The sequence below is a fragment of the Phyllopteryx taeniolatus genome, chromosome 4 (genome assembly GCF_024500385.1).
Source record: "Phyllopteryx taeniolatus isolate TA_2022b chromosome 4, UOR_Ptae_1.2, whole genome shotgun sequence".
In the NCBI taxonomy this organism is placed as follows: Eukaryota; Metazoa; Chordata; class Actinopteri; order Syngnathiformes; family Syngnathidae; genus Phyllopteryx; species Phyllopteryx taeniolatus.
Genome location: NC_084505.1, coordinates 30,096,507 through 30,114,560, shown reverse-complemented (window position 1 = coordinate 30,114,560; position 18,054 = coordinate 30,096,507). Strand labels below are relative to the sequence as shown.

The 18,054-nt window shown below is 43.6% G+C and overlaps 1 protein-coding gene across 12 annotated transcripts in view; it reads left to right on the top strand.

Moving 5' to 3' along the window:
• Nucleotides 1-18,054, top strand: part of LOC133477130 (nuclear factor 1 X-type-like) — a 178,787-nt gene that overhangs the window by 77,282 nt on the left and 83,451 nt on the right. For 10 of the 12 annotated variants that reach the window (XM_061771526.1, XM_061771525.1, XM_061771527.1 and 7 more), the window contains one exon: nt 12,801-13,332. In XM_061771526.1, the coding sequence (XP_061627510.1) occupies nt 12,915-13,332 (418 nt within the window). In that variant the 5' untranslated portion in view covers nt 12,801-12,914. Of the gene's footprint in view, nt 1-11,290; nt 12,297-12,329; nt 13,333-18,054 lie in introns of those variants that run through there. The other 2 variants (XM_061771521.1, XM_061771515.1) reach the window with 2 other exon arrangements.

The window sequence follows — 18,054 nt, the reverse complement described above, 5'->3', positions numbered from 1 at the left end:
GACACCTTATAACCCTAATGGGATCAAAGTGGGCCGGGAGGCCACTTGGAGCGGCCGCAAAGCCTCCAAGTCAACACGCGGAGACAGACAGACAAGGCAAAGTGCGCAGGCAAAGACCCAGCTCATATCATGCCACGGGGAGTGGGCACCGGTTAACCCTCGTGGCGCCAACCCCCAGCAGGCGAGGCTCCAGCTCACATGAGAAGCAGAATGAAAATCGGCAAGCTTCAGTGTCCCCGATTGGACGTTCTCACCGACGTGGCCTCTCATGCTTGGCGTGGCTGCCTTCTCATCTGCAAAAAAATTCTTCCCTTTGTGTGAAGGCGCATATTGTAACTTACGTCAAAAATCTTTTTGCAGATATTTCAACCGACGCCAAATTGGATGTCAAAAATCTCATAAAAACGGCAGAACGCTCGTCAACCTCGGATTTGTTTGGCTTTACTAACAAATGTTCTCAAAGGAAATAACTGAAAGGGAAATAATCAGCTTTAGGGTTTAACTGTGGCCGTCATTAAACTTTTATTTAACTGTACGGCCATGTTTATAATATAATATTTAATAATGTTTAAACTCAACTTCTTGTCAACTTTGCCCTATTTTACTGAGCCGCCAGGATCGTGACATTCCAGTGCCGCAACAGGTTCTGGAGTGTGCGTCTGTGAGTTCCATACGCAAATGACCACAAGCAATGGCGACTTGTTTTAATCATTTAAAAACAATAAACGTGACATCTCATAAAGTTAGCCAACAGTAGATAACGTTAGCACGCTGAACACTTTCCTGTCTAGGGTAGTGTTGGAGTGTGCGTTTCTTCATGACAACCTTTTGATAATGAGAGAGCTTTGTTGTTGTTATTCCAGTTTTGGGGGAAAAAAAAAAAAAGACAATTAATTAAATCATGGGTCACTTACCTTTTTGAAACCAAGAGTCTTCTTCCTATCAGTTTGAGACACACTTGAGAAATAACACGTTAGCTCAAGCCATCTTTAATCGTATGTTATTATTAATAATTCATGATCTTCATCTAAGTGAAGGCACTGATCAAGTTAATGATTTAACACAATAATTATCAACGATGAGAAATATGCAACACTTTATTTCCGTAAATCTTTACAAGTGTTTACGTTTTCTAATGTTCACTTCTGCAACATTCCTAGGAAATCGCAATGTCCCATCACTGGTGAGCTGTCGAGTGGGGCTACCCCCTGTTGGTGAGCCCTGCGTCACATGATCTCCATGGACGCGGACTTGCGAAAAATTCTGTAGTTTCCATGCCTGCGGTGCCATTTATAAAAAAAAGTTTTAAATGTTTTGAGTTTCCAGGCTCCAAAATGCTCTTGTCATAAATGACAAAAGTGACACCGTTTTTATTTTTTTTTTTTTTAAATATCCGAGTTGCAGTTTTGCAAAATCAGGCAGAGTTCTTCACTGACTAAACCGTTTGCAGCAATGGAGATAAAGAGCACATGCGGGCCATTACGACAATTGAGGATGTGGAGCAGTTTGGCCCAGAGGGACGACTGTAGCAACAATATAATGGAAGCAAAAAGTCTTCGGCAGAGACACTGACTAGTTCGAGGTGAAAGAAAGAAAGAAAAAAAGAAAGTCCAAGGCGGGGTGCACAGACTGAACGTGCGAGGCGGGCACATTGGCGAAGCATTTTTTTGTTGTTTTTTTTAAATAAAAGGGCGAAGGCACTCTGCCCGGCTTTTGGAGAGAGGTTGGCATCCCGCCTGGCCAGCAGACAGAATGAGGAATAAAAGAATGAAGGGGAGAGAAAGTCTCTCAATAGTGCGAGGGGGACGCAGTCCTCGCCGGCTGCTGCTGCTTGTTAGGAAAGGGGGGCCTGTTGGCTTTCATTATCTGATCCATTCTCTCTGTATTCGCTAACTATGAGGTCTGAGACCTCAAGGCCCCCTGAGCTCCATGTGTGCTGCCCGTGGCGTACGCCTGTCGGACGTATTTGCGGCGTGCGCTTTTATCGGGAAGTGCGAGGCCTTCCTGCCAGATGCAAAAAGCTGCCGTCCAACCTTTTTCTAGACCACTTTTCAAAGTAGGCAGGTGGGGGGGAAAAAAAAACAAAAGCAAGAATATATATATATATATTTTTATTCCACCCCCCAGCACTGCCTTCAAAATAGCCATGCCCGAGCAGTAAGAGAATCTCCGTCATGGTGTCGTGCCATCGGATAATTAGACGTTCAAAATACTTGTCGGACGGCGACAATTGCTGTCAAGACATTAGGGTGGGAGAAAAGAGTGTCAAGTGTGAAACTTCACACCTCTGTCCCGCCTAGTCTGGCATTCCCTTACACAACGGGCACCATCATATGGCTTGAGAATGAAAATTGCCTTTTCAACTACATCCACCCAAATTGTGATGGTGCAATTTGCACATGGGAAAACGTATGCGCATTGGGAGTGGAAATTGAAGCAATACACTACATCCAGTTAGGGATTGCATGACTCAAATGTTTTTGCAGTCTACTATAATGTGATTAACGTCGGGATGAACTCGATTAATCGATGAAGTTGATATTTTTTTTCTGCGTGGAACAGCCTCATGGACCGGTTTCATGTAAAGACATATTTCCACGGACAGGCATCGGAACAAATAAAAGCAAATGATCGAAAATACAACTCAGCATTAAGCTAATTGTAGGTGTTGTCATTAGTAAGAGTCCGACGCATGTTTATTTTCAGGAAACCGGCTAGTGTCATCGTGTGTTCCATAGCATAGCGTGTTGTCAGACGTTCTTTGATGAATAAAGTTCTCGATAGCACACAGTTGTTGTCTGTGCGTTGTTTGACATAAGATTTTGCCCTCGTTCCTCGCCGCCAATCCTGAGGTATCGCCGGTATGAATCTTTTAAAGCTAGCGGTGTTCGGAATAGCAGAAGTTAGCGAGGCGAACCGCCATTCTCATCCACCAGCACACAAGACGCTAAAAAGAAGGTGATTAGCGCTTAGTCCACTTCAAGTGTTAAACGGCGACGCGGAGTAGTAAAGTCGACTAGTTGACTGATCGGCTCAACCCCGACAGCCAATGGCAGAGCGAAAACCCCTCCTCGCTTCATGCAATGCGGAGAGACTGTGTGCATATTTTCCCATGCAACACTACAGAAACGTAATGTAATATAATGTAAACACGTACGGGGTCGCCGATGTGCATTCACTTCCACTGTATATGCTTCACGTAATGCTACACCAGGCCGTCTTTTCTCTTCTGTTCAAATGTTTGTAACCTGCAGGATCTCTTCATCACGTATAATGTCGCCCAGTTGTGTTTAAAAGAACTGATAACATCGAGCCTTGGAGAAAGGCGTCTCTCTAATCCAGCGCACCGCTATCAAGATGAGACGTCAGTTTTGCATTACCGGTGGGCGGTAAGTGTGTAGTATTTCGCTGTAGTCGGCTTTTCGCTCGCCGCAAAATATTTTGGGTGAATGGAGTGTTGACTTTCCATCCACCGAAACCAAAGTCAGAAAATCCCCTATTTATTTAACGCGGTTCCAGATAAATACAATCAAAATATGGCGGGATGTGTTTATAATTAAGTGTATGTGGTGATATTTATGCACAGAAAAAAACCACACCAGCCTCGCGAAAATCCGAGCGGAATAAATCTGAATGTATGAAAAATGGCAAAGAAGATCTTTGATGTGCATTTGTCTCCTGGCTCAAATGTGGAATATTCTGCAGCCGTGCAGCGGGCAGAAGCCGCGGCTCGCCATCGGCGCTCGCATCTCTGGAGCTGTTTAAAGTCTTCCCGCCCGCCGCCTCACGCCACAAACGACTTCCAGACTTTCACACGTACTTCACGACTCCAGTGTTTAAACACGCGTAATTAAAAACGATGCGCAGACATACTTTTTACATCAATCTGCACTGATGGGAGGAAGACGAGGGGAATGCTTCTTCCTTACCTGCAGGCGAACGCCATGAATAGGTTGTAGAGGGAAGGAAGTGAAATGAAGAGGACTGTGTGTGGCCTACAATCAAAGGAGATCATTACTACTTGAAGAAAGTTTCCGACTTAACGGCGTAATGTCAACTTGTGTGTGATGATTTCATAACCGTGAGGCTTTTGAGGTTGCAAAGCTCCCCAAGTTCTAGTCACCATTTCACTCCCTCGGCTGCTCCGAGCACACCTTACTTTCCCTGCTCTCCTCTCGGGAAGACAACATGGAAACTTTGCTCGGGCCGCAGCTGCTTCCCCCCCCCCTCCGTTTTCACCAGGAAAAGCTGGAATAGGATTGCATTTTGTGCTACTTTCCAATGAGCCGAGGTGCCTGTTTTATGTGAAATTAAGAGGAGCGATCAGTTCAAAATTTGCACACAAAAAAAAAAGCGAAGAAAAAAAAACACCTCAGGACTTTTTGTGGCCAGATACTGAAGAGGGGAAAAGCTGCACAGTGCTTCCCTGATATCGCTGGCACACTTGTCAATACTGGATATGATTTTGCACAGCAGATGTCAAGGATGAATTCCACTCATCACATGTCCTGACATGCTGAAACCTTCATCAGCTCCCTTTCTGCATGTGTGTGTGTGCGCGCGCGCGTGTGTGTGTACGTGGGCGCGCGTGTGTGTCTGTGCGTGTTTGTGCTTCAAACTTTGATCTTGATCAGAGTTCTATTAAAAAAGTGCGTGCGTGTGTATGCATGTGTGTGTCAACTCTGGAAAATTCTGAAAATTCCAGTCTTTTATAACTTGTGTGTGATTCTCTGTGTGTGTGTGTGTGTGTGTAGACACACACACGCACACACACATATATATATATATATATATTATATATATCACACACATTTTACTCTTTTAATTATGATTTGTTTGTTTATGAAATAGCTACCCTTCCATAATAATGATAAACATTACAATGACTGGATTTTAGTTCCAACAAAAACTGAGTTATTAAGAAAAATGTGGCTTAAATATTTTAAACAGCTAGAAAGGAAAAGTAAATGAAATAGTCGGTCTTGAAAAATTCATTCATTTTTCAATAGTAATTATTGAGTTAGCTTTTTGTATATGAGAATGTCTGCACTCTAATTATAGACATGCGATATAATTCACACCTATTTTTTGTACCCTTTTATTCTCATTATTCATTTCTAATGCATTATTTCTGTCACATATTATTGATTTTAATCCTTTTTTTGTGCTGTTTGACTTCCCAAAACGATCAAGTTGGAGAGCATGGCGACGTGACGTGACGTGAAATGACGCGACGCGACGCACACGTGGTCATGCAGTGTGCGAGATCGTGGCGTCGACTCGTCTTTCTGTCTTTCCAACGGCAGTTTGGACTCTTTCCACACGTTAAATGAACATCTTTGCATATATAGACAACTGTGCGTGGAAAGCAGTCTCGTTTGTATGCAAACGTTTACTGATGATGAAGGTGTTTAGATTTATTTTTATTTTCCCAAAACGACAATTTCATTTGATCTCATTTTATTTATAAATAGCGTTTCAAGAGTAGTGATTAATTGTGAGCCTTGTCACAAACGTACTGGTAGTGCATGCGTGCTCAATGACGCCCTCTTCTGACTTTTTTTTTTTGTTGTCTTTCTCTTCGGTGGAGTACGACTCATTAACGCACATTTTAGTGTTGCGTTTTTCGGTTTGAATGAGAGCACTTTGTGATTATTTTAGCTAATGAAGAGCCTAACGTTGATCGGGGCGCGCCGCCGTTGTGCACGTTGTGTGCCTGGAGGTCGGCACCAACACCGCCTGCGGTACTTCACGTTGGGTAAATCGAACAGCAAACGACAGGGGATTATGAGGTGTTTGCGTATTTCTTTTTTTTTTTTTTTTCCCGATTAATAACGATTCAGTGCAAAGGTTGTATCGCTGAGGGAGAGACATAAACGCTGCAGTGAGGCTCCACGTCCTCAAATGTTACTTTTAATGTTGCGTGGGTCTATCTGACAATTGAATTGGTGTATATGAATCAGAATTCAATGAGAGACTCTGACCTTGTGTAGTTCATGTCTAAGCCATTTTCAGACCTTATCACACAAACCTCTGTTGACACCAAATACTGGTGTTACTGGTTCATTTATCATATTACTGGTGCAAGTGTTTGCTTTATAAAATGGTAGAAAAAACCCCACTGTCTTTTAAATATTCCTCTCTGTGTTGCTTTTGGCCACTCCTAGGTGCTTTTTCGCTGCTTTTTAAGCCTCCGCTCGGCTCTCGCTCGGGAGGTAAACTCAGGAGGGGGCAGGAGCTAGGGGGGTTGGGGGGGTGGTTTGTCTTGGCCGGCCGGCGGAACAAAGGTCGACATTTAGTGAAACACTGAGTGTGGCATGCACAGATAAGAAGAGCTCTCGCTACTGCCAAGCTACTGATCCACACACACACACACATGTGCGCACGCACATGCACACGCACACACTGCGGTGGTCTAGGCCCCAGACAACTACCACCTGGGAAAACACAGGAAACCCTCATCGGCGGTGGAATTTAAAATTGTCCAAATATGAAGAGTTGAGGTGCAATTGCACTTACGAATCTCTGATCTAGATCTCCTTTGTGTGTGTAGAATGTGTGATCTAATGCAGACATTTTTCCAGAGGACACCCTCATAATCCTACTGCCAATCGAACATAACTACCATGTGTACCCCGAAATATCCCCTAGAATTAAAAATAGGGATGTTCGATACCACTATTTTTCAAAACGATCCAAGTATGTGTATTCACTCGAGTACTCACCGATACCGAGGATCGATACCACTGGTAGCCTTCTTTTGATACATAAAATTTAAATGAACACAATATCTTTCTCTCCGATGCACATGATGACTCGCTGCACTGTCAAACCGTCGCAGTGTAGCGCCAACTACTGGCGAGGAGGACTCTGTCAGATTAGTTTTTTTTTCTTGCGGGCTGGTATCTGCAGCCATCACAAGTACCCTTTACCTTGAGATAAGTATTGACCTGATACGAAACCAGGTATCGGTCGACGCCCGTCCCTAATTAAAAATATTATTTTTGAGAAAAGTTAAGAAATGGTGCAATCACAAATTCCTATTGATTAGAGGAAAAATAGTTGTAATCTTACGGTAATGATGTTGCATTTTCCATGATAAATTGTTTTGCTTGCTTTATTGTGTTTAAGGTTCGTGCCGGTCTCCATATATAATTTTTTTGTAACCTTTATTTATCCCAAGTAAGGCAACTGAGAACAAATTATCATTTGCAATGCTGACCTGGCTAGAGTCAGCAGAGTAAAACAAAGCAAAAATACAATAAAAACTAATTAATACAGTACATTTACAACAAACTGTACAATATAATGTAGTTACATATTTACACAATACACTAGATTACATCACAGTATAAAAACAGGTTCAGTGATCACAAAACCTTCAGGCGTTGGCTAAAAAAAACAAAACAGGAAAAGCCTGCTAGAAAATAAAAAAAATATTTGGTTATTTAGAGGCACTTTAATTGGTGACAGGTGTGCACTGACTCCCATTTAATTTGAGTCCAAATGTGATTGGCTAAATCTGAATTCCACCGCATCCCAGTTAGAAGACGGTGTGCACACTTGTTCAACCACATTATTTAAGTTTTTTTATTTTTACTTCCCCTCTCCAAAAGATAAAAAAAAGTTACTTACATAAGTGACTTTAACTTTGGAAAACTGAAATGATTTATCTCGGTCTCGTTTAGTTTTTTTCTATCCCAAAAATCTGACATTTGAACACGGGTGTGTAGACTTTTTAGATGAGTTGTACTTATGGTCAGTCTGGTCCAGATGGGTTTAAAAAAAAAAAAAAAAAAAAAAAAAAAAAAAAACGCCCCCTCCCCCAGTCAGCAATGGTGGCCTGCCAGCTCGCTAGCGGGCGAGCCGGTTAGCCGAGCAGTCATCCGCCCGGCCAGCCAGTCAGCGGAGTGGACCCTCTCGTGGTCCAGACATTCACAGAGGGAGCGGGCCAGGCTAGTGCCGATGGTCGCCAGCGCCAAGTGGAGGACTCCGGCCTTTGTGAGGTGTTCACACGGCAGACAGCTTGGCCCCGCTACCAAATGTCTGGGCCCTCAACTTTGCCGTGTGACAAGTTAGCTGGTCCCGTTGCCGAGATTCCCGTTCATGTCTCTGGAATCCCTCGTCGTCGAGTCACACTATCGGAGGAAGAAAATGGACCAAACGTCCCAGGCTTGGCTCAGGCATTTGTAATATGGAGGCATCATTAAAAAGAAAGGGGGGAAATATTTATTTATTATTCAAAATTATTAAGAGGAAAATTGCATTATGAAAATTAAAGTGGTAGTGTCATGAGAAAGAAGTCACTAAATTATAATATTACAAGAAAAAAGTATTTAGTACAGCGTCATGTAATTAAGCTTAATTTTCATACTATTTTTCAGAAACTTTTTTTTCTCACAATTATTCTGGTGAAATTAAAACTTTTGTTCTCGTAATATTAGAACCTTTCCTCATGTAATATTCCAAATCTTTTTTTTTGTCACAGTATTGTGACTTCATTCTTCTAAAATAACCTTTTCACATAAAAATAGAACTTAGTTTTTTCTTTGCTCGGGGCCGCAGCTGCTAAATTACACTTTATTTGATCATCATATTTTCACGCTATTCATCTAATATTCCAATTGTCATTATATTGCGACTTTATTCCTGGAAAAAAGACAAATTTATTCTTGTAAACCAAACCCTATTTCTCATGATTTTATTCGTTACATTGCAAGTTTATTCTCGTAAATAATGACTTTTTTTCTGGTAAATTTACAACCTTTTCACTTAATTAAAAGACTTGAGCCTCATAATATGCTTATTTTTTTCACAATATGACTGGATTCTCGTAAAGTTAAATTTAATTTTTTTTAAATGGTAACATGACTATTCTTGTATGTTGCAACTTTATTCTTGTAAATTACAACTTTTTTGTTCCTTATAATATTGTGACTATTCTTGTAAATTGCGATTTCTTTCCATAATATTTGTAAAATTACAACTCTGTCCCATAATATTAGGAGTCCAGCCTTGTAGTATATTCTGTCGTTTTTAGTTTATACATGTTGCATTTCAACTTTTTTCAGTTTGACTGTATTTTCATAAAGCTTTCAAAACTTTTATCGCGTAATATTATGACTCTATTCTTGTCAAAGTATGACTTTTTCCTTTTACAATTTAGTCATTCTCATGTCACCACTTTATTTTCATAAAAAAGATAAGTTTTTCTTGCAATATTATGACTTTAGTACTTCTTTCTGTGAATCTAATAACTATTCTTAGACTTTACACAATCAGGATTTTTGGGGCCGATCACCGATCAGCACGTTTAAAAAAAAAAACATAATCGATCACCGATCCGATCACAAGATGGAGGAACGTGTCTATTTAAATGAACTGTTCATTTACTGTACATACTTGTGTGCTTAATTGCTCAAAAAATTATATTTACAATAAATAATGTATCTTTGTTCCTCTATTTATGCCAGTGAGACATAGTGACAGAGAACAAATAAATGCTTTTCTATTAGATGGCAGGAAGTAAATACAGTAATTAATGCATCCCCTTTTTGTGACATTTTTGTTTGTTGGTGTTCCGTGAGATTGTAAAATATGTTCCTTGGCTCCATAAAGGTTGGAAATCACTGCTCTCGTCAGATCGTGTATTCTAATCGGTCAGGTCAAACCAACATTACAACGTGACAGAAATAATGGGTGCTAACTTACTGTAATTAAATGACTTTATTTTAAATTAAATGACTTCACCCACAGCGAAACTTTAGAGCATGATTCGACAGAACGGCGGCATGTTTATGTACAACCGTTAGCGCTAGCACTAGCTTGCTAGGCTACATACCGTTTTTGTTGCCTGCTTGCGAGCCGTATCGTATTAAAAGTACGTGAACTTACCTCAAGCAAGCCTTGAACGAACGTCCTCTCATCTCCTGAGCACCGGTGACCACCAACACACGTTTTTGCCCATTTTGTCCTTATAATACCGTCTGCGCGCTCTACTCTTGTCGTCGCCACGGTAACGAGTGTATCCGGTCGCATTTGAGTTGACAAGATAAAGCCCAATGATCGTAAAAAAATGGGATGCGGTGGTATCGGAATACAAGAATTTTCTTTTTCATTGGCTCTCAGATATTTACATTACTATGTCAAAAGACAAGGGTAAAAATAAACTAGCTTTTGGATTCAAATATACTGTGCACGATGGCGAAGCGGAGTAAAAGCCTTTTGCAGAGCCTATCAATGACGTCATTGATCGGATCGGCAAATTATGACGTTAAAACCGATCAGCATAAAATGCTAATTATCGGCCGATACCGATCAGGCCGATAAAATCGGTGTAAAGTCTAATTCTCATAAGGTGACTGCTTTTTTTCTTGTAATAATATACTTTTGTACTGGTGATATTACAACTTTATTCTCTTAGTGAATTTTCTTGTCAAATTACCACTTCATGTAAAGTTATAACTTTGTCACAGCTACAAATGTAATTCAAAATGACATCTAATGCTAAGACTTATTGTTGTATTGTTATAGAAGTCTCCCGTTGCGGTTGCATTTATATGGGTCAACCAGCGAGTGTGCCACAAAGTGAATGCCACGCACTCTATTATGAGTTGTGGTTTCTTGTTTGTTGTGACTGTTTTCTCGGTTATTTTCATAATTCTTGGAATTGAAAATGCCGTCATTTTACTAGCATCTCTAATGCCAAGGCCAGATACATTATGATAACATTTAAGCGATGTATGAGACGCGCATTGATGCGTTTCAGTTCAGTTTCAGGCCTCTTTATGGCCGCAATATGGACCTGCCCGAACAGTTGAGCAAGCTGCAGCTAATTAGACTGAGCCAATTCATTGTGCACACATTCCAGTTCCGTTGTAATTTGCTAACTTTGCATGGGTTTGTGGAGGGGAGGGGTTGGGGTGGGGGGGGGGGGGGGGGCGAGCCCTGCTTTGGTGCATTTTGAAGCAGGGGAGCATGTTTTTAGATGCAATTTTTGTTGTTGTTGTTTGTTTGGTGGGCTGTGTGTGGGAGTGTGTGTGTGTGGGGGGGTGACAGGCGTTTTCAGGCATTTTCACCCCCCACCTCCTCGTCTCCTTGTTTGTTTGGCAAATCCGGGAGCAGCTGCTGGTCTCAGGGTCTAGTGGGATTTTTGGGCCTGTGTTTTCTCATGCCATCCTATGCCAAGGTGCTGCAATGCGAGCGGCCGGGGGTGTGTGTGTGTGTGGGGGGGGCGTGTTTCTGGAGTAGCGGGGGTACAGCCGGGGAACGCGATCGGGGGGGAGGGTCAGTCGGCAGGCGGCGTCTCGGTCGGACTGCGTGTAAAATTATGGTATGGTCTGGACTTTGCCTTTTTGCTCTAGATTGTCTCTTTGGCCAATGACGCACCCGCCACCACGCACAATCCCTCTCGCTCTCTCTCGCTTTCTCTCGCTCTACCAGCCGCCGAGTGTACACCCCCCACCCGCCACCGCCCCTGCCATCGCTCTTCCCTCCCTCCCACCTCGGCGCGGCGAGCGTGCGTATTGGCTGGGCCGCCCGTGAATGGGTGCCAAATAGGTGGTCCCTGCGCATGTTGGCACACACTCAGTCAATGGGTGCCGGAGCAAAGTGAGGAGGAAGAGAGAGAGAAGGCAGAGTTGGAGGCAAAGAGGGCGAAAAAAGAAGCGGCACTCGGGTTTGCCAGCGGTCGCGCGCACTCTTCCAACATTGATTCCGTCCTCTTGTTTTGCTTATTTATTTATTTATTTTTTGTAAACCTCCTTCTCCCCCTTGTCCAGGTTTCTCTCTCTCTCTCTCTCGCTCTCTCTCTCCGTCGCACTTTGAGTCTCATGCAGATTTTGCTGAACTCGAGCCGCGTTTGCCAAGTCAGTTTGCGTTACCATCGAGATATTTTTCCATGTTTTTGACAATTTGATCCACTTGATGCATTGATTTTATTTCATGAATTTCTCCTTGTAGTCTTTTAGTTGTTGTTCTCGACAGTGAGGTGGCTCAACTTCTTTCCACTCTCCTTCTGTGGTGCTCTTGAACAACAACTCTCTCGCTTCTGCTACACTACCTCCTATGTTCCTTTGCTGCTATTACACTGTGCCCCTTTTTTTTTTTTTTTTTTTTAAATTTTTTTGAAAAAAGCTTTTGGCTGCTTTCACTGGACAGCATATCCTCTCTTTTTTATTTTCCTTTTTTTCAAAATGTTTGACCATTTCTGCATTGCACACTGACTAAACAAAACATTTTTTTGTTTTTATTTTTTTGTGATCTGCGGGGTCAATTTATGATGAAAGCGCAAAATGGTAACTAGCATTTTGTTTATGTTTTGCATATTTATGCTGTGTTAATTTGATATTTTTAAAAATGGGGCGGGGGGAAATAATTTTCCATTCTAATTGTTTTCGTATTGATGCACACCTTTCACCTGAGATGAGTTAATGGATTACGCGTCTTTGTTGTGTTAGTGTTTCCTTCAACGTGATGTCTGATGGGGAGAGAGTGTCAGGCACTCTCTCTCTCTCTCTCTCTCTCTCTCTCTCTCCCTCTCTCTCTCTTTCACACACTCTCTCTGTCGCTCTCTCTCTCTTTTTCGGCGCCTCGTTCATTCCCTGGCTCCGCTCGCACGGAGCAGGCGCCGCTCCTTCATGCTGCGCGCCGGTGCTAACTGCCTCACCTCTCTCTTCCCGTCCTCCCCCCCGCTCCCCCTCTCACCCTCCTTCTCTCCCCCGTTCTCCCCCTCCTCGTCCTGCTTCCCCCCGTCCTCCCTCTCCTCCTCCGCCCTCCCCCTGTCCTCCTCCCTCATCCAGGATGAATTCCACCCCTTCATCGAGGCCCTGCTGCCCCACGTCCGCGCCTTCGCCTACACCTGGTTCAACCTGCAGGCCCGCAAGCGCAAGTACTTCAAGAAGCACGAGAAGCGCATGTCCAAGGAGGAAGAGCGCGCCGTGAAGGACGAGCTGCTGGGCGAGAAGCCCGAGATCAAGCAGAAGTGGGCCTCGCGCCTGCTGGCCAAGCTCCGCAAGGACATCCGGCCCGAGTTCCGCGAGGACTTTGTGCTCACCATCACGGGGAAGAAGCCTCCCTGCTGCGTGCTGTCCAACCCCGACCAGAAGGGCAAGATCCGTCGCATCGACTGCCTGCGCCAGGCCGACAAGGTGTGGCGGCTGGACCTGGTCATGGTCATCCTGTTCAAAGGCAGCCCGCTGGAGAGCACGGACGGCGAGCGCCTGGTCAAGTCTCCGCAGTGCTCCAACCCGGGCCTGTGCGTCCAGCCGCACCACATCGGCGTGTCCGTCAAGGAGCTGGACCTCTACCTGGCCTACTTCGTCCACACGCCAGGTACGTGGGCGCCCCGCTGCCGGTTCGTGCGAGGGGAGGGGAGGGGCTGCGCTCGCTCAACTCACCTCACAGACCCCGAAAGCCTGAAACTGCATCATTTTCTAAAATCACACACGGCGTGCCGGCGCCAGTGGCAAGTTCTTGAATACCTTCAAAAATGTGGTCGAAGGCCTGGCGCATCCTTAAAACGACACTTAACCCTTGTTCAAATATCTTAAAAATGCCACAGACACAATAAAAAAACAAAATCATATTTTCTTGGTAATTATTTTTCCTTTTTCCCAATAAACTATAAAAATACCGTTTTTAAAAAGATAAATAAACCCACTTTATATATGCTAGTGTGTAATACTGAATGTACAAATAGCCACAAAATAATCTAAGGACTCAATAATAAATAATGGAAATGTCATAGAAATAGAATGTGAACATAATTTCATATTTGAATAATATAATATGTTCCACTCCCTTGCCATGTTTCTTTGTATTTGTTCACATGGCAACGTAGACCCCAATGTAGTAATATGCGAATGTGTGTGACTGTGTGTGTATCGAGGGTCCAACGTGCCCTGGCAAGTCTGTGCTCCTTTTTCCAAGCGAAGCATTTGCGCCTTTATTTAAGCGCGTAATTTATTTTGCGTGTGTGTGATTGCGTGTTTTTACAAGATTATTGCCACTGTCAAATTAAATGTTTGAGTGAGATGAGGGAGAGTCGTCGTTTACATTTGTTCCAATTCCGACGAAAGTGCATGTGCCACGATAAGGCCATTGTGGCCAGGGATTGTCATTTGGCCACAGCCCAAAAGTGTGTGTGTTCACGTGTGTGTGTGCGTGTGTGTGTGTATGTGTATTGTGTGAGAACTGCGAGTCTCCTGCTCTCAGGTCGCAGGCTGCTGCCGCCTTCGCCGTCTGCCTGAACGCCTGCGCTGCCTTGGACCTGCCACACACACACACACACACACACACACACACACACACACACACACACAGTCAGCCAGTACTCGTGCAGCCACCTTCACACCCGTACACAAACACACAGCTAAAAAAAGAGAACGAGAGAGAGACAAAAAGAATAGACTTCGTAGCGTACTTTCACACGTCGAGCCAAACATGGTTTTAGTCACATACACACACCCACACAGCACACACACGCAGCCAAAGACCATCCTGGATGCGTTTTGATATTGCCAAAGTGTGTTGTATCGCAGCCACCAGGATGGATACGCACACGCGCATTCAGCCAAACATTGCTTGCTGTAGCTTCCCATGCAGCCATTTTACACACAGCCAAAATACTGTGTTGTGTTGTAGTGCTTTTCCAACACACACACACACACGGGCACTTGCGCACATTTCGCAGCCAAATCCTCTAAAAACACACTTCACCATGCTACACGCAAACAACGCCTCATGACCTAATATTATTTCAGCTGGATATTTGATTTTATTTATTTCTTTTTGGGGCATTTCAAATGAGTGTCAACCAGCATCTAACACATACACACACACACACGAGAACACACACTCGCAGGAACCCACAACCTCAGTCCAGGCCAAACACCTCACAACTCTGGCAGCGTCGTTTTGTGTTGGTGGGTTTGTGGCGCGGGAGGAAATCCTTTTCTATGTTTTTCCAAATGTCCTGTTAATGAGGATGAGTTTTTTTTTTTTTTTTTTTTTGCGCAATATCGAGTAAATGTACACTCTGAACACATGAATTATATTCGCTGTCCGCCAATTAGCTGCATGTGTTTATCCATTTTAACCCCAAAAATGATTTCCCTAATTCCTTACAAAATGTATAAAATAATAAACATTTTCATTTCAAAATGATGATGTTTTTTGAATCACTAAAAACTTTTTTTTTTTTTTTAAAAACCTAATACTGTTAAATGTGAAGATTTTAAACCTCACATAAAACAAGCACATGCCGGACTCCTTGTAATTGTTAGTGTGGTCAACATTTTATTTAGATTTCTTCTTTATTTTCACACTAGTTTTTGCATGTACCGCTCCAAAGAAGCAGCTGAAATGATATATATTTTCTCCACATGCACACATAAGGCGTACATAGCCACGCAGTGTCAGTTTTGCGTTTGTGAGTTCAGCACATGGCGGCCCGGCGGGGGACGTTCGCAGTGCACGCCTCGTTCGTGATGTCCCCTCGCTGTGTGCTTTCTCTTATTTGCTGAACGGCGGCAGTGTGCCTCAGCACTTTTCCTTCCTCCAGACAGAGCAGCCTAAGTTGGAGAGAGAACATTTGGGGCCTGCAGGGAGCGAGAGTCGATGGGTGGGGATGAAAGCAAAGACAAAGGGCAAACCGCTGTCTTCGAACCTGCCCAAAGGTCAAACGTTTCAGCGCGCTTGGCTCCAGTTAAGCGTCGGGTCGCCAAAGCGTTATTCGTCAGCCAGCAGTCAGGAAGGCCCATGTTTTTTTATTTTTTGTTGTTTTTTTTTTTTTTTTTTGCGCTTCAGTCGCACAACGAATAACACGACGTGCTCATTGTTCGTTGTTGTTTGCTTTGCATTTTGTCGGGCTTTGGCATCGCCGCCTCTCCTGCTCCCGTTTGATCCCGTACACACTGTCGTTTTGTCTCCTTAAACGTGGCCCTCATTGTTGCTCGTGCAGAGGTAAAGTCTCCGCTCATCTCTTTTGTTTATATTGTGGAAGACGGCGAGCGCGAGAGCGTGCCTTGGAAAGGAGAGAGGAGGCTGCGATAGCGATTGTTTTGTTTGGCAGCGCCCGAACCCGCTTGGTGTGGGAAGAAGAGAAAGACGTCTTGTGTTTTGTTTATGACAGAGTGGCAAAAAGCTGCCACGGGGAATCTCCGGGCTCTCTGTCATGCTTTCTCAGTCTGTTCTTAAGCCAGCACATCCAGATCCATCTCTATTTTACGGAGCGCCGCAGCCGTGGCGGGACAAACCGCGCCGCCGTCATACGCGGCAAACGTCCTTGTGTTTTCTGACACCTCAGATAAAGAGCAACATGTCTTTGAATGTTGTAACTGAAACGCTGGGTGGCACGAGACACGCCAGATGAACAGAGAGTCTCCGCAGTGACTTTAAAATACCCTTTATTTTTGTTTGTTTTGTTTTTTGTTTTTGTTTTTTGCTCAAGCAGACCGACAATAGGCTATCTGTTTGAGAGTCCCTGTGTGACGCCGGCTAACAAGGCACAGTGCGTTTTTAATTGTTTCACACAGCCAATCAACGCATACGCCCAGTTCTCGCAACGAAGCTCACCAAATATTGCATATTGCAGTATTACATGCATGTGAGTGTGAATGGTTGCTTGTCTATATGTGCCCAGCAATTGGCTTGATAACTTTTTAAATTTAAATGTATTTTTTTTTTTTTATGTATTGTATTTTTAGTTATTCCAAAGGGGTTTCGTGACCCAGCGTCGCCTCAGGCAAGCAGTCTGTACCCCCAGGTTGACTTTTATATATTGTTGGCCTCATAACATAATTGCCTGTCATTTTTAACCTACTGTTAACAAATCAATAAATATCATTGCTAAAAACCGTTTTTGGAAAAGAAATATGACTTAGGCAACTATGTTATTCGGCTAATGATATACAGTATATTCGTTGTTATGTTTATTAACCAAGTTTACTCTTACTTTATGTGCATTCCCATCAGCTACAGGACTGGTTTGGATTATGTTTTGCATTGTTTTTTGTGTCCTTTAGTTCACAAACAACTTGTTGGCTGTTTACTGCCAATTCCCTTTTGTCCTCCTCAGTTTGTTATGCACAATATAACAACAGTAGCAGCTAACGCAAGGAGGGAGGAATCTACAACCCTTGGCGGAGGTCTGCTACTGAGCGCTCTCGTTAAGACTCAGACTGTTTTTATTATAATGGCGATAGCGATCTCTTGGCCCACAAGTGCCAACGTTCTGCATGATAACCACAAACTGGCACGCTCCCTGTGAATGAATGAATGAGTGTCTGCTCGCATAGCGAGCTGCGACGCCTGCGAAGGTGGGCGTGCAGTATCACCAGGGCCACCCATTTACCTAATGTGTTTGATTTGCTTCATAAAACAATATGCATATTGTGCTGTTTTAGATTAAAACGCAACACATTTATCATTTGTCCGAGCATGGAAAGAGAGATTAAAAAAGCATTTGTCAGGCCCAAAGTTAGCTCATTGCACTTACTCATACTTTGGAACTCGAGCCGCGTCTTTTATTCCTTCTGCGAGCCGCAAGCGTGATCGTGAAAAGATGTTTCAAATGTGTTTCCAATCAAAAAAGTAAAAAGTGCAGCACAGGAAATTTGCAGTCACTCCGAGGGAGGTGTGAAATGTGCGCACTGTGCCATTTGCGCCGTGGCTGCTCCGCACTGCGCCACGCGCTCTCCGGTGCCAGATCCCGCCTGGACGGAGAAACCCCCTGCACGCAAGCCAGACCCCTGACTCACTGACTGCACGAAGGATCCACAAATAATCAAGACAAATAGCATGCGATTGTATAAGAACGTAGTACAACATAATAAAGGAGAATGTAAAGAAAGAAATGAGTGCACTGTAATATTCGTGTACTTGGATGTGTGCCTTTAAGGGGCGGAGTCTAGTGAGTGACCTCAGGAGCTGGTGTAGGGTTCAGTTTGAGCATCTGGACGTATTTTGTGGCCTTACAGCAGCTAATTGCGAGTGTTCTCATTTTGTAATTTTGTGTTTGTCCCGTTCGCCCTGCGCGGGCTCTCCTTGCCCACA